Genomic DNA, 14,820 nt, shown 5'->3' with positions numbered 1-14,820 from the left:
TGGAACACAATCCATTCAGTACATATTAGATAGTGTAGTGATGGGCAATAGCTGAGCTTGACTGTATCTCGATAGGATAATGCAGTGATAACTTTAAAAAACAAATGAAGTCTCCCCAGTTCTCAGACTTTGTGGGTACACTTTTGCTCCTGATATAATGGAGAACAACCTCAAGAATATGCCACTTAAAGATTAAGAATGCCTGTGTCAATCTGGGTATTATTAAATGGGGAAAAGATACCTCTCTGCTAGGCCTTTTTCCTCCTGCCTGTTATCTGTGATTCATTACAGAGAAAGGCTTAGGACAGCTTGTCAGAGCTGCCCACTGCTACACAGCTCCTTGAGAAAAGGAGAACCACCCCAACAGGATGAGGCAGCTGTAGCTAACAGTCCGTTCACAATACTTTTCATATTGTCTATTGAAATGAGCATAAGAAGGCATTTAAATACAGTTCTTTCACAAAGTACCAAGTTTGCAGGATGTACAATGTACAGCCACAGGAAATACAAAGCACTCAAACCAATGGCAATGTTCCTAATGTAACCCTACAAGTCAATCTCTGCGCAGTATGAAAAAAGAGAACCTGGAGTTCATACAGAGTGAGGGTGCACTGCAAAACAAGCACGCTGCATTATTATTAATGAGTGCTGTTTGATCTGCACTGACCACACAAGCAACTGCCCTCAGTGTCACGTGAAACGCTGTTTTTAAAGATTTAATGAACAAAGAAAGATAGTAATTCCACTGAGCAAAAAGTTTTGCAAAATCTGACCATCAAATCTTTTCAAATGTTTCAATCTTCTAGCCATTCACTGACAAAAGATATGAGGCCTGCCACTCAGCCAAAACGTGCAAAGAATATGCAAAAAAAAAAAAAAAACCAACAAAAAAATACAGCACATATACAGAAAAGATATCTTAAAAAACTGCTGGAAAATTTACCAGAATTTAAAAAAGGTATCATCTTCTAAAGTATTGTGACTGGATAAATTATACTAACATTATGTTAATATTTTTTCCCTAAAATATTCAAACTTAAATATTTGACTTATAAAAAGTTGGAATAAAATTGAAGTTCTTTCACTGTCCTCCACTCAAAGAGTGAATATATGGACCTGTATTCTGTTCCTTTCAGATCATGTAAACATGACACAACTTCAACTCGCCTATCATGTAAAGTACTGACTATCACAAGAAAAAGTGAGCACAATTACTGTGAATTTGTGTGGTATCAAAAACCCTCTGCTTTTATCAATAAACATGGGGACATTAATTTCAAATCTAAACATAGTGCAATATATGAACAACTACATAAAGAAAACTACCCAAATAGATTTATTCTTTAATGCAAAAAAAAAAAAACAACCCACAACCCAACCAACCCTGAGAAAAAAATATCTGCCTACTGAAGAAAATAGTGGCTATGATCAGACTGATACATGTCACCTTCCCAATCACTTGACCTTTTTTATTAAAGACACATTAAATCCTATTGACTCAAGACTGGGTTAGGTGTATCACACCATCTTACCTGCAGTCCATCTTGGTATTGAACAGCCGCCTGCATAGCTTCAACAAGCTTATCTACCCGTTCTTTCCATGTTTTGTTTAAGGCATCCCAGGCAGAATTCAGCTGCAAGTAAGTGCAATTTACTCCAGTGGACAGAAGAATTTTACTGCTGTATAATGTGCATGCACTATTTATTCACTGATCAATAACACCAATAAACTCAGCATGAATAGTTCATATTCATTCCATATTAACACTCTTGTTCTCCCTATCACTGCGTAGTTACTTTCCTTCAGAATACACTAGAGGTTCTGGATTACAAAAGCTGTAAACTTCAATAATGATTATTGAATATTTTTATTAACACAGGGATTATAGTTAATATGGGAAATACTATTATTAAATCATTTGGTGTTCCATCATTATAAAAAAGGTAGCTTAAAAGAAACATACATTGTTGAACAATTGAGACACTAAAAATACTCTGTAGTCATCCAAACAGGATTGTCTCAGTTAAGATGTCTCACTTGGCATAAACCAGATATATCTGAAATTTATTCTAGCATTACTGTTGCAAAAAGTAGCCATCTGTTGTATTAATCAGTATTTAAAAAAAAAAAAAAAAAACAAAACAAAACACCAAACCCTTTCTGTCTTTTACAAAACTTTTAACCCATAAATCAATAAAATAAAATTGTCTGTACATTCCAGTCCAATGTGAGACAAGATCCACTTACCTGAATACAAACCTTACTTTAACACAAAGGCTTCAGGGATATCTTACTTTTGCCACAAAAATTTTATTTTCAAAATTTCTTTGGGGCAGGGAGGATATACCAGTTTCAGCCGAACAAGCATCTAACGTAACAGATTTAAGCATCTGCATTTCCCATACCTCATCTATACTCTTGTTGACAATAGGTTTGTCAGGCTCTCCACAAGCAGCTCTAAGCTCAGAGCCAAGACTCACAACTGTTTCTAGTTCCTCTTGTAGTCCATCAATTTCTTCTTTAACAGCCTACAAAGAGAAAAAAAATCCAATGCTGCTAATACTAAATTTAATAATCTATGTACAGTTTGTTTTCAAGATAAGACATGGCAGGATTTGACCTTTGCTTTCTTTAAAGTCACCTGGTCTTACAATTGGATGCTTAAAATACAAGTATCCTTTGCAGTGTCAGAATGAAATCAAGTGACAGTCTAAAATGTAACAATGGCTTATGATGTCATTTTGCCTGAGATGGAAAAAAATAAACAGGAAGTTTTCAATTAGATTTCTTTAATCAGAGTGTTTTCTTTTTCAGAGGTTATCATTCAACCTTCAAATCTTTAACTATCAGCATAAATAATTACAGGCTTAGAGCACAATACATCTGTACACCTTTCATTTAGATGTTACGTATTACTCAGGGAATCTAAAGTATGTATAACTTTTAAAAGTCTCACTGACATGCTTATTATATACATGTTTATAAGCAGATATGTAAATGTAATGACAGGCACATGTTGTATGCTCATTGCAATTACGCACTGATACATGTTATTTACCACAGTCTCTTGAGATATCATTATAGTACGTTTCTATACAATTATCCCTCTTCATCTCTACAAAAATATTCTCCTTTGGCACTTCATAGTAATTCTGTCTTTTCTCTGTATACTGTAAATAAAATACTTTCAACTGACCTCAGCAGCTTCTTGTTGTTGCTTGACTACAGATGGGTCAACTCCAGGTCCCTCCAGTTCTCGAATGAAGTCCTGAGTATCTTTAATAGTAGCTACAAGAGCCATATGATCACACCAAAACTTTTCAGCTAGTTCCATTACATCCAACAGTTTGGCCTCCCTTTCCTCAGTCAAGGTCTGGATGTCTTCCCAAATGAGGACCATTTGGTCTAGTTTATCTTGAACAGCTAAACAACAAAGGAACTAGATTACTACCTTGGCAAACAATTCTTGGACATAAATCTTTCTACAGTTCTACAGCAGAAACATAAAACGTACGCATAAAATTTAGACTGCAAAATTGTTTCTTTACGGGACTCCTTATAATGTTAAGTGGAAACAACCAACATGGCCTTTAAAAATAAAACAAAGGTCATACGCATGATGAATTATTTTAAATGAATGCTTTGCTTTTATAAATCTTTAGCAGCTTCTCCAGGAGAACACAATCCCCAGATTAGTGGTCATCAGAAATGAAGATTTTTTATATGCTGCAGCTTGCTGCATTTCCACTACATGAAACTTTCCTCAGTCTACTACCTTTAGCAGATATATCCTTATCAGCTCCTTCTGAGCGAGCAATCATTTCTTCCCCTCTCTGTTTAAGTGTCTCATACACCGGCTGAAGTTTTTCCAGATCCATGGACACATTCTTATTTTCACTGATTTGCTCTTTAATCTTCTCAACTTCTGCTGAGATCGAAGGTGGCTGCCTCAGACGTTCAACTATGCGTTTCAGACTCTCAAGAGTTGGATCTATCTTGTCATGAAACTGGGAGGGTGGTAAAGGACAGAAAGAAGCAGCAGGGAAATTAGGAAAAAAAAAACAACTGAAAAACAGCATCTGAAATTCTATTGGAAAATGGTACTTTAAAATTAATGTATTTAGTATCTCTATCCAACACGTGTATATGCAACTTGCAATACCACCTTTCGTGGTTCTCCCCCTCTTTGAATATCTAAATTACAAAAATGACCTTGCAAAATGGCACTTCCTTTCAGATTTAAGAATTTTACTATGAAGTCTGGGTTCAGTCTTGAGACACTCCATCTGAAGATACTATACATATGGTAGAATCTACTTGCATTTAGTCCTGCATAATTCATACAGTAGTTTGTACCTTATTTTGGAGAGCCATGGCTTTCTGTTTTCATCATTTTAGAAAGCTATTTACCTTAATATTAAATACATACTTTTTCATATCAGAACCAACATACTGGCATATAACCACTGATTAAGATTTGATATGTAAGGTCATTCAAAGAGACATTTGTTAGTGCCCAGGTGATGCTTGTTAGTGCAGTAAAGGAATGTTACTTTCTGCAACTAAAAGCACACAACGGCATGTATTATGCTCACCCACATTTGACTGAGCCCAGGTAGGTGCCCAGAAACTCAATTACAGCTATGTTAATATGGTTCATCCATTGGTATAGGTCTAAAGTTAGCTTTTACTATATGCTTTTGGATCCAGAGAGACTCCTAAAAATATCTCATCACAATGCCCCTGTCAAATTACAGAAATTAGTAAATTGTGAGTGCATTTAATGATCCTTCAGGATCTACAAAAAGCAAACCTGACTACACTTGGGAAAGGTGCTAGAGACAGCACAGCAAAACAAGATTACCTTATGTGAACAAATAGCTACATCCTTTCTATTCAAAGGAATATAGGCAATACAAATGTAATGACTTTTTCCCACCATACAACCCACTTCAAATCAAACTCTGTGATTAATGTTATGGACTCAGTGATTTTGTTAGAAGTGTGAATACCATACAAGCCAGCAAAATGTGTTATGAAAGATAAGGAGCCTTCCCACATTCAAGACTTCTGAAAAGCTGACTGCGGCAACAAAATCTTACAAAAGTGATAAAAACAGAAATTACATTGGCAATATTCGGGTCTAATTTTAGGACATATACATTACATTTTAAAATTGTCAGTACGTTCAGTAGGCATCCTTGTACTCATACTTCAATGAATGAGACAAGGTGTTTTAAAACTTAAAAGGAAGTAAATGCAAGTCATTACAACCTCTCATTCTGGCTCCATAGGTTATGTGCTGCCTTTGATACATAACGCAATTTAATATAATTTAAAACCTGAAGAGTTAAATAATTATTCTTCCAGGACTGTCTAGACAAACATTGACCTACCCATCACAGTACAGAGGCCTGATAATATATATTTATGTATCTTAATAAAAAAGTAGATTATATAAAATTACATTCTGGGTGTTACAATGTTTTGCTTCGTCATCTGCATATACATTTATGTATAGAAAATGAACCTTAAAGTATTGCACAAATAATTAAGTATTTTCTCAACATCTGATTATATTCTAGCTGTTACCAAAGAATGCATTTTTATTCTTGCTTTTTGTACTTAGCCAGTACACGTTAATGTCTATCACATACAAAGCAGGGACTCGAATGCTAAGTAAGTATCTTGAGTTTCAAATGTGCAGCTCCATGAGTATTAAGATAAAGAAAACACTGAATCTAAGTCATCAGGCATCTTTCAGAAGTCTGAATAAGGAAGGTGTTTAGAATGACTTAAAGTATAATATAATGTCTATAACTAGTTCAAAAGCAGGATAATATCTGATGTCACTTTTTTTTCCTTAGCTTCTTAAGCTCAGTCTGCAGGGCCTAGGAATATGACATTAAGTACAATGACCTATGACAAAAATTATTTAGAATGTAGAATTGATGAGGAGTTCAAGGTGTATTTCTTTATTTAGTATTTGAGGCCTGAGCAGAATATAGCACTTAATCTTCAGCAAACAGAGAAAAAGGAGAATTTCCTATAAAAAAATGCAGTACAGAACAAAACATTTTTATTCAGGTTTTTGTATGGGTTCATGTACACAGTTTTACTGAGTTCTTTTCTGAATTTGGGCTTGAGTAAAACAATTTTAGTTTGGGTTTAATGACAATTAAGTCTATATTTAAAAGTCTCCAGAATGTGACACCTAACAATACCCTATCGAGGTTCATTGCTGATGAATCTAAGATGTGCAGCTTTTAGGGACTTCACCTGAATTTTATGCTTATGATGAAATTTTGTGAGGTCTAATTTTGCTCACAATACTGTTACGTAACAGTTCAAGCATATGTTACGGTAAGTTCTTGTGGGTCTGCAACGAAGACCAAACGCTATTACCACTGCCAAACCACCCTCTAGTTCCATTGGCAACGAGCTGTTACTAAAGCTGTCAAGTTCAAGATGCAACTATATTCAAGTTAACTGAACAGTGACATCCATATACAAAGGGAGCATCAGCTAGTAACAGACCAGCAAGAGAGAGCGGAATAAATGAAAATAAAATCCCACATTTTTAAACCAATTTTTCCTTTTTTTACTTCAAAATTAAGAAGCAATAACATTTTTCAATGGCAGCAGTCTTAATACTGACCAATATATAAAATTATAACCCCTCAAGAAATAGAAAAATCAATGCCGTAAGCAGTGATATAAACTTTCACAGGCCATTAGGTTGAAAAATACAGATAAAACAGAAGTTTAGTCTTGATATATACATGTAAGAGGACAATGTCTGTGTATCTTTCCATTTGAATGAATCCAATTATACTTTAAACTTAAATTGATACCTGGGTACACTGAGAAATGGCTTCATCCAGTGCCAGTGCTCGCTTTTTCACATCTTCCTTAATTTTACTGTAAAGGGTGTCAGCTGCCACATATTTCTCTTGGATAGAAAAACCTTCTCCTGGGCTCAGCTCCAGCAACTGAGGCCCAGTTTTGTTCATCTTATCTATATGAGGCTTGTGCTCAGCGATCAGCTCACGCAGTTGCTATAACAAACGAAACAACTTATCAGTTTCTTATGCTTGCACCACCACATTACAGCTGTCCACACTTCTAGCACATCCAGCTGGCAAGAAATTCCAAACAAATACCCTTCGTCCTAATGTAAAGCACAAATAATATCAAATAGAAGTTAGTGACTGCTCTGCCAGTGATGGCTTCCATTCCAACACAGAACTATCCAGGCATGAAACATCACAATTAGAGACACTGGAAAGGTCTGTGCAATACTCTTGTAGGACATATGATTACAGGTAAAATAGAAGATGCAAACTATGCATATGATGCTGGCAACAAACACTCTCCATCACATATAGTACCTATAATGACAGAAACGGCAACAATATTCCAGACACGTACATAACACTACCACATATATACTTTTCATGTCGGTATTTGTCACTTGCCGCAAAGTCTTCCATTGAAGATCACAGAAAGAGGTACTGGCACTGCAAGAATATTAATTCAAATTATGCTTCCTTTAAGAAGAGGGAACCAGTACAAGGAAGAGTCAAAGAAATCAGTGAAAAGGACAAAAGCACAAGGAAGAGTGATTAGTAGAGACCTATCAACCTATTTTAGCAGCCTCCTCTCTAGCCCCAAGACCCCTCTGTCTTCACAATAGTGCTATTACTTATCTGACACAAAGTTTAACAAGTAATTAATTAAGTAAATTAAATTTGATCTCAGCTGTCTACTCCCTTTCATCATCTACTCCCTAAGTAAGTCAAAACTGTACAGAAGACTGCAGAAGCTTGTGGAATTGAAAGGTCACAAGGTGTCTTCCAACTTGCCTGAAGATTTTGGTTTAGTTTACTTGCACCCATAGATCTGACAAAAGGGAAAGGTTTTTTGTGGGAGTAGCACGATTCTTCCCTCCAGTTTTATTTGTTTTCTGAGCTCATTCCTCCCTTTTCAGAAAAACCCCACTGTCTTGTGAGGCACTGTCCCTTCTGGTGCTGTGAACTCCACGCAATTTCTACCCTATGGCCCCTGTGCAGGAACATGAGAGGCACATGCTCTGTTCCTCTCAGCTCAGAGTTTGTTTAAATTAATGAAGACACAGAAAAGGGCCTATATCAGTCTCAGTGTAAATAAATCCTCTTCTCATCAACTAAGGTCCTTCCCTTAAAAAGAAATCCTGATACTGGCTTGCTTACTTGCTCCTCCCCAGAAGAGGAGAGGCTGAGAAGATTGAAAAGACAGTGACCCTGACTCTCTACAGCCCCTAGATGACAGAACAGCAATGAAAATACAAAAGCCCCTGACTCGAGCTACTTGCTGAGAATGTAACACTTTGCATACCTTGCAAGAAGAAAAATAATGTTGATTAGCAGAGAAGAGGAAAAGATGAAACTAAGAACAGTCTGAAAGTTTGTAGAAAATAATTCTGTGTGTTTTATTTTTGTGCAAATAGATGATTTGACACAAGGCCACAAGAGTACACATTTCTGGGTCCAAACCTTATGTTAGTACTTTCCCCACGGCTCAGTTCAAACCAAATTGACTGCATGCTACTCACACAGAATCAACTCTATGAATTCCATGAGTTGGAACAAAGACAGTCATCAGTAAATACATCAGAACAGAAAAGTAAGTTAATATAGAAAACAGTTTTTGATTCACATTCAGAACCTTTTTTTTCCTTAATAGAACAATAAATGATTTGATCTTGTCCATAATCTACTATTGGGTAAACAATTCCAGTAAACAAGTATTACAGATGAGATTACGTGTTAAAATTGCCTGACATTAATCTTCTACTTAACAAACAAATCTCGGCTAATGGCATAGCCCAGGGAAAATGCAAAAGTAGAAGCTCATCTAAAGGGCCTCTCATGCAAGCCGAATGATTAAAGTAGATGGGGAACAATCCTGTAAGTGAAGCAAGCATGATTTGGTTGGTGACTAATCAAGATAGTTTGTAAAGCTCATGTTATATAGCTAGTCTTAATATAGCATGTTTGTTCATTGTGGACATAATAGGAAGACAAATGGGTGAACCCAGTGTTTACCAGTACGTAAGAGCAGCATATCTTCATTAACTGGTCTCAAAGTAAACAAGACTTTGAAGCCAGGGTTCATCCTATCTAACTTGAGTCACTTAATTGAGTCAGCTAAAATTAAAAAAAAACTAGTTACTCTATGCTCAGCAGGGAGAGACAGGTATGTCTAGTAGCTATATGGGCTTTGCATGTGCCAAAACATGCAGGCTTTTAACTTCGGTGAGATACATCTGATTCCATACGATACTAGTAGTTATATATGAAACGTACCAATTTTTATTCCAGCTGATTATTCCTCCATATAAGACAGCCCATATGGTGGCCAGCCTACAACACTGTTGCCTCTATTTTGTGATGTTCTGGTAAACAATTATTTCTTTTAATTATTACATAACAAATCCACTTGACATGAAAAAAGATTATGGGATCAGCTGGAACCCAAGCAATGCATTCTTGGCCCTTTAACTGCCCATCTTCCTGGCTCAGCTAAGTTTACTTCCAATGATAGCAACAAAATAAAAGCTAAATTTTTTACAAGATCAACATATGTGCATATTTGCATACAGACTGTACACAAAGGCAGCATTTCACTTTCAGCGTTCTGAGAGGAAGTACTCCAGTTCTTTAGATAATCAAGTTTTACCTTCTTTTGTTTCTTGCTACAACATCCCACGCCTGTTCTTTCTGTTTATAGGTTTGGTTCCTTCTAATACTGACATTAATGTGTACTTTTAAATATACTTCTTAAGTATTAACTTTTGCATGCTCAGTTCTCTCAGCACAATGATATTTTTTTCCCCTTTAGACCGCTTTAATGCTTATACATTGTTGCTTTCCCCAGAGAAGCTTGTTTGTATGCAGTTTGGAAAACAGCAGAGGCATGACTGAAAATGTATTTATTTTGTATTATTATTTTAAATAATTCTTCTTTCAACAGAAGTATAAGTGTCTGGGTTTTCAGCGTTTAGCAGAGTACTCCACAGTTCTAGGCAGAATACTACTTGGATTTTGACACTTTGTTTTTCATAAATTGGCAAAATGCTTACCCTATGCTCTTCTTGTTGTTGCTTCAAAGTTTCATATTCAAGGGCTGGTGCAGGAAGCTGAGAGATGATCATTTCTGTTTCAGTTAACCATGGCCAAAGCTCTTCATAAGTCTCCCAGAACTGGTTAACCAGGGACTGAGCTCGTTCCAGCTGGAGGTTTCTCTCAGAGTTCATTTGACAGACTGCATCGTATTTCCGTAAGAGGCTTTTCATTTTTTTCTGTAAAAAATTATTAACAGAAAAATCAATGTATGTTTTCCCACATCTATTACCTAACAATTTTAATTATATATATAATAATCTATTTCTAAACAATCTTTGATAATTATAGCACTAAACCACAGTGACCCAATTTTTAGTTTTGATAAAGTTTCTACAGTATCAGTGTTTAAGGTGGACAGAATTAATATTGCAGGAAATTGAAAGTACTCTGCCAAATTCTTAAGTAATTAGAACATATTTAATGATACTAATATTTACAAATAACACTTTATTCATAGGGCTTCCAGTCAAGCTGCATATGATTTGACTGCAGATCTTCGCCCCACTTCCTTACTGAAGAGGTTTATCTTCAATGACACTTGGCAGAAACTAAGTTTTCCACAGCATTTCTGAATCAAAGCACCACCAACAATACATGAAAATCTGTTGGGTTTGGGTTTTGGTTTTGGTTTTTTTCTATATAATCTGGCAAAAGAATATGGTACACTGTTGTACTTGTAGCTTACAAACTTGCAACAGAAACCACAAAACATTATTTTCAAGGTTAGCATACATTAATTAATGAGGATGTGTTACCATTAATAAAATGATAGAACTACAAGTTTTAAACATTACAAATCTACTGTATTTGGGCATGTGATAATAAAAGAAAGTATCAACTAGCTATACATTTTTCCCTGTGGAAGATTGCCCATGTTATCATTTTTATGAAACATTATATGTGACAATGCACATAAATGCTAGCCTTGGAGAAACTAGACATAAAGGCAAGCTATCGAATGTGAAGTAAAGAATCTTTTTTGGCAGAACAAGCTATCCTTTCATTTGTTATGTCTTGCATGTAAATTAAGTATAGAGATGCTATCCAAAGGACAAAACATAGCCTAACACACAGATATACAATATTTTTGACAAATACAAATATTTAATACTCGCATAAAACTGATCCCCCTTTCATAGACAGAACATCTCATCTATTTTAAATTAACTTAAGAGAAAATCAAATTTATTCAGAGATCCTGCAGCAGAGCATAATTAGTGAAGTATTGTTCAAGGAGGGTGATCATTGGAAGGACTAAATTTACACAACATATTCAGCCTCACGATAATTCAGAAAAAAAAAAAAAAAAACAACGCCACAACTAATCCATTCTTAAATGCCAACAGGAAAATTCTGTCTGTATATATATATATACAGCCCAAACATCGGGGGGGTGTGTGTGTGTGTGTGTGTGTGTAATAGACAAAGGCATAAGAATGCATTTCATGGACTGTGTTAGTAAACAGGATGGAATAATCTTGGCAAGTAAGGTCTTCACTGAAATCAGCAGAAACAAAAAGTAAAGATTCACGCTGAGGTGCACGACCATTGAATCTGGCACAGAAACACACACGCCCAGTGTCACTGACCCAAAAGAACTGGAGAAGATAAAAAGGCAGATTCCACACACACCATCCCAAATACCTAATACCTATTTGCTCGATTGTCCATTGGCTAAAATACTATTTACCATGATTGCAGATGATAAATGGGGCTCCAAATTAGTGTCAGGTAATGAAGCAAGTACACAGCGTTTGTTCTTTGAACATCCTGAAGGAAGGACAGTGATACACAACAGCATTTCTTCTAATATTACAATGCTCAGACTAGAAGTGGCTGTAATTAATGCTTTTTCATTAGTATTTTAAAAAGGACACTATAGGAATCCTTCTACTTATATATTGTCTGCATATCTACTGCTGTAGCTGCAATTTAAGGAACTTTACCTTCATGGTCTGTTTCTCTTCTTCGGTGCATGTGTTCATAATCTTATCCCCAGATTTAACAAGTTCATCTATAGTATCTTTGTGCCTCAAAATCTCCATGGTAAAAGCCTTGAAACACAATACAAATTGGTCAGAAAAAAAAATAAATAGACTACATGGAGTAAAAACTATTTTTGAAGTGCATCATGATGGACTGAAAATTAAATCATGCCAGTACATTTTCGAGATGGAGAGTGTGCCGGCCAATAATTAACATGACAGTTGGAAAATGCATTTCTTTTACCTTTTGAACTTGTAGCTGAGCCATGGTCTGGTCTTGCTCAAGCCTAATATCACCCAGAGACATCAGTTTCTTTTCTGTTTCTGCAATCCAGGCAAATTCAGCATCAGCTGCTTGATCAAACTAAATGCGGGAGACATGAATTAGTTCAGCGGTTCTATAGACATGAAATTAGAATGACCATTTCAAAAATTTTAAAGACTAAAAAGAATACTTTTGAATTGTTTGAAAGATAGCGGCTCACTTTCCATATGAGGGTTTTATATAAATGAAACACAAAGCCCAAAATGGTTCTGAGGGATCGCAATACAAGCAGCTTAATTCATAAGCATGACAAAGCAACAGAAGCAAATACATTTTTCCAAAGCCTACAGCTCTCTAACAGACATAAGAAAATAAAAAGGGTTATAATTTCAGAAATTTACCTAGACTATTTATTCTCATTTTATTCTCCTTCCATGTGTCTTTTCCCTCTCTATGTTAATTATTACTGCTAGTGTTGCAATTACGCTAAGAAACAGTTGTTTGATGTTATCCTTTTAATCTTAAGAGCTGCTTTGGTATTAAATGATAAAGGCAAAACAATCACAATTCAACTAAGTCAGTGGAAAAACCTCACCGAATTCAGAGAAGATAGGATTTCACCCAAAGCTAGACCTGGGATTAAATGTGAAAATTCTTTCAGGCATTTGAGTGCAGCCAGTCCTTTTCCTAAAAGATTAACTTTTGACTACTATTTGTCAACACTTAAATGTTTCAGAAATTACCTCAAAGCACTAAATTAATGAGAGGATTTAAAGGATTTGTTTCTTATTAATTTGTGAAGGAGAGCATGAGATCCTGCAAAGAAGTACATAGGGACCTAATTCTTCAGAAAAATAAGACCAAATTTAAAAAAAAAAAAAAAAAAACAAAAAACCAACACAACACAATCACACATCCTCTCTTCAGCTCAAGTTTATAGGCATGCATCTTAGCACACATGCATTGCAGTACTCAACAGGGGCACCTTTGAGCTTAAGCCATACAGAAATATTACATGGGAAGATCAGATGCACAAAACAGCCATCGTAGAAACTACTAAGAACTACTTTATTTATTTATTTGTTTTAAACTCTGACCCCCACTGCAATTAGTTGAACACTAATATGGCTCTGAGTTATTGTGAAAATCTATCAAGATGTTTTAGGTTAGAACTTGCTACTTCTGTTGTTGATACACCCACTTTCCCCAGAAGACTCTTTCTGACCATTCTCAGTCCCTCTTGCGTTTTAAATCTGCTGGTCTGTGCCTTTGTGGCTGTAGACCGTGACAGCCCTGCTCCTGCAATATAGCTAGAGTTCACTTTAGCCACTAAATTAGCCTTGTCTTAGTGGTTAATCATGAGTCACACAAAAACAAAAGAAGCAGTTCTGAGATTTCATTCTTTATGAGTCAATCTTTTTCAGCCTTTATAATCCATTTGTTACTTGAAAGAGAGCACATTCTTTTTCACTATATGTCATTTTTTATAGAAGAAACAGAAAGTAAGTTTTGTCCTAAATATTGTGACTTCTGAATAGAAAGGTATGTTCCAAAACAATCATGGCTGTAAACATTAGCACTATGCACATGCACCAGTGGTATTTTAATCCTGGCTTCAGAAACTGCAGCTCACACCAAGCTCTTCTGAAGCCCGTCTTTTTATGATCCAAATGAAGGAAATGAAGAAGGTGATTTCAAATACGTTAGATGTACAAATTAACTGCAACATGACTTCCCAATACCAAATATCCATGGATACATAAAATAATACTGAGCAAATATTTAATGGAAATAACAAAATCAAGGCACAGTGGTGAAAATTCTAGGTTAAATAGCATTGAGGAAGGACAGGGACTCTAAACTCCATTCGCTGAGGGTATAGGATTTCCAATTTGTGATGTTCAAATATAACACTAAGGAATAAAAACCACAAAATTGGTACTCTCTGCATCCAAAATTTAAAGTGTTTTCTTCCCATTATGCATGACAGTTATTTATGAGCCCTGAACTTCACTTGAGTCACTATAAAATCATCTATTTCATCCCCACCCAGTTTAACCAAGCATAGTTCACTGTGGTACTTTTTCTTCTAACCAGGAATGATTGACTTCTGAATATGATAACGTTGTGACTTGCTCTGTGAATGCTTTCTAAGGCACTCTCTATGGCTGCTTTAGAGTGAAGAACAACAAGTAAGCCAAAAGTAGAATGTGACCTTCTGTTTCTATGTAGCACTCCTCCACTAGGGTAGAAACACTGACCACTGCCTTCAGTATTGGGAAATGAAGATTAAAACATGCAGCTAAATTTATCTCTAGGATAATACTATCCATCTGAGAGCATTTTGCCCAGGTAGTTAAAAAACAGGGCATTGCATTAGTCTATTAAGCCTTCCAGCTTCCA

At 35.7% G+C, this 14,820-nt stretch overlaps 1 protein-coding gene across 2 annotated transcripts in view; it reads right to left on the bottom strand.

Moving 5' to 3' along the window:
- Positions 1–14,820, bottom strand: part of DST (dystonin) — a 313,178-nt gene that overhangs the window by 47,732 nt on the left and 250,626 nt on the right. For both annotated transcript variants that reach the window (XM_082481488.1, XM_082481487.1), the window contains 8 exons: positions 12,397–12,516; positions 12,114–12,221; positions 10,125–10,343; positions 6,856–7,059; positions 3,777–4,008; positions 3,198–3,424; positions 2,407–2,529; positions 1,533–1,634 (listed from right to left, as the gene is read on the bottom strand). In XM_082481488.1, the coding sequence (XP_082337614.1) occupies positions 1,533–1,634; positions 2,407–2,529; positions 3,198–3,424; positions 3,777–4,008; positions 6,856–7,059; positions 10,125–10,343; positions 12,114–12,221; positions 12,397–12,516 (1,335 nt within the window). The remainder of the gene's footprint in view (positions 1–1,532; positions 1,635–2,406; positions 2,530–3,197; positions 3,425–3,776; positions 4,009–6,855; positions 7,060–10,124; positions 10,344–12,113; positions 12,222–12,396; positions 12,517–14,820) is intronic.

Source organism: Vanellus vanellus (assembly GCF_965231255.1).
Source record: "Vanellus vanellus genome assembly, chromosome: 3".
NCBI classification, from domain to species: domain Eukaryota; kingdom Metazoa; phylum Chordata; class Aves; order Charadriiformes; family Charadriidae; genus Vanellus; species Vanellus vanellus.
This window is presented reverse-complemented; position numbering and strand designations above follow the sequence as displayed.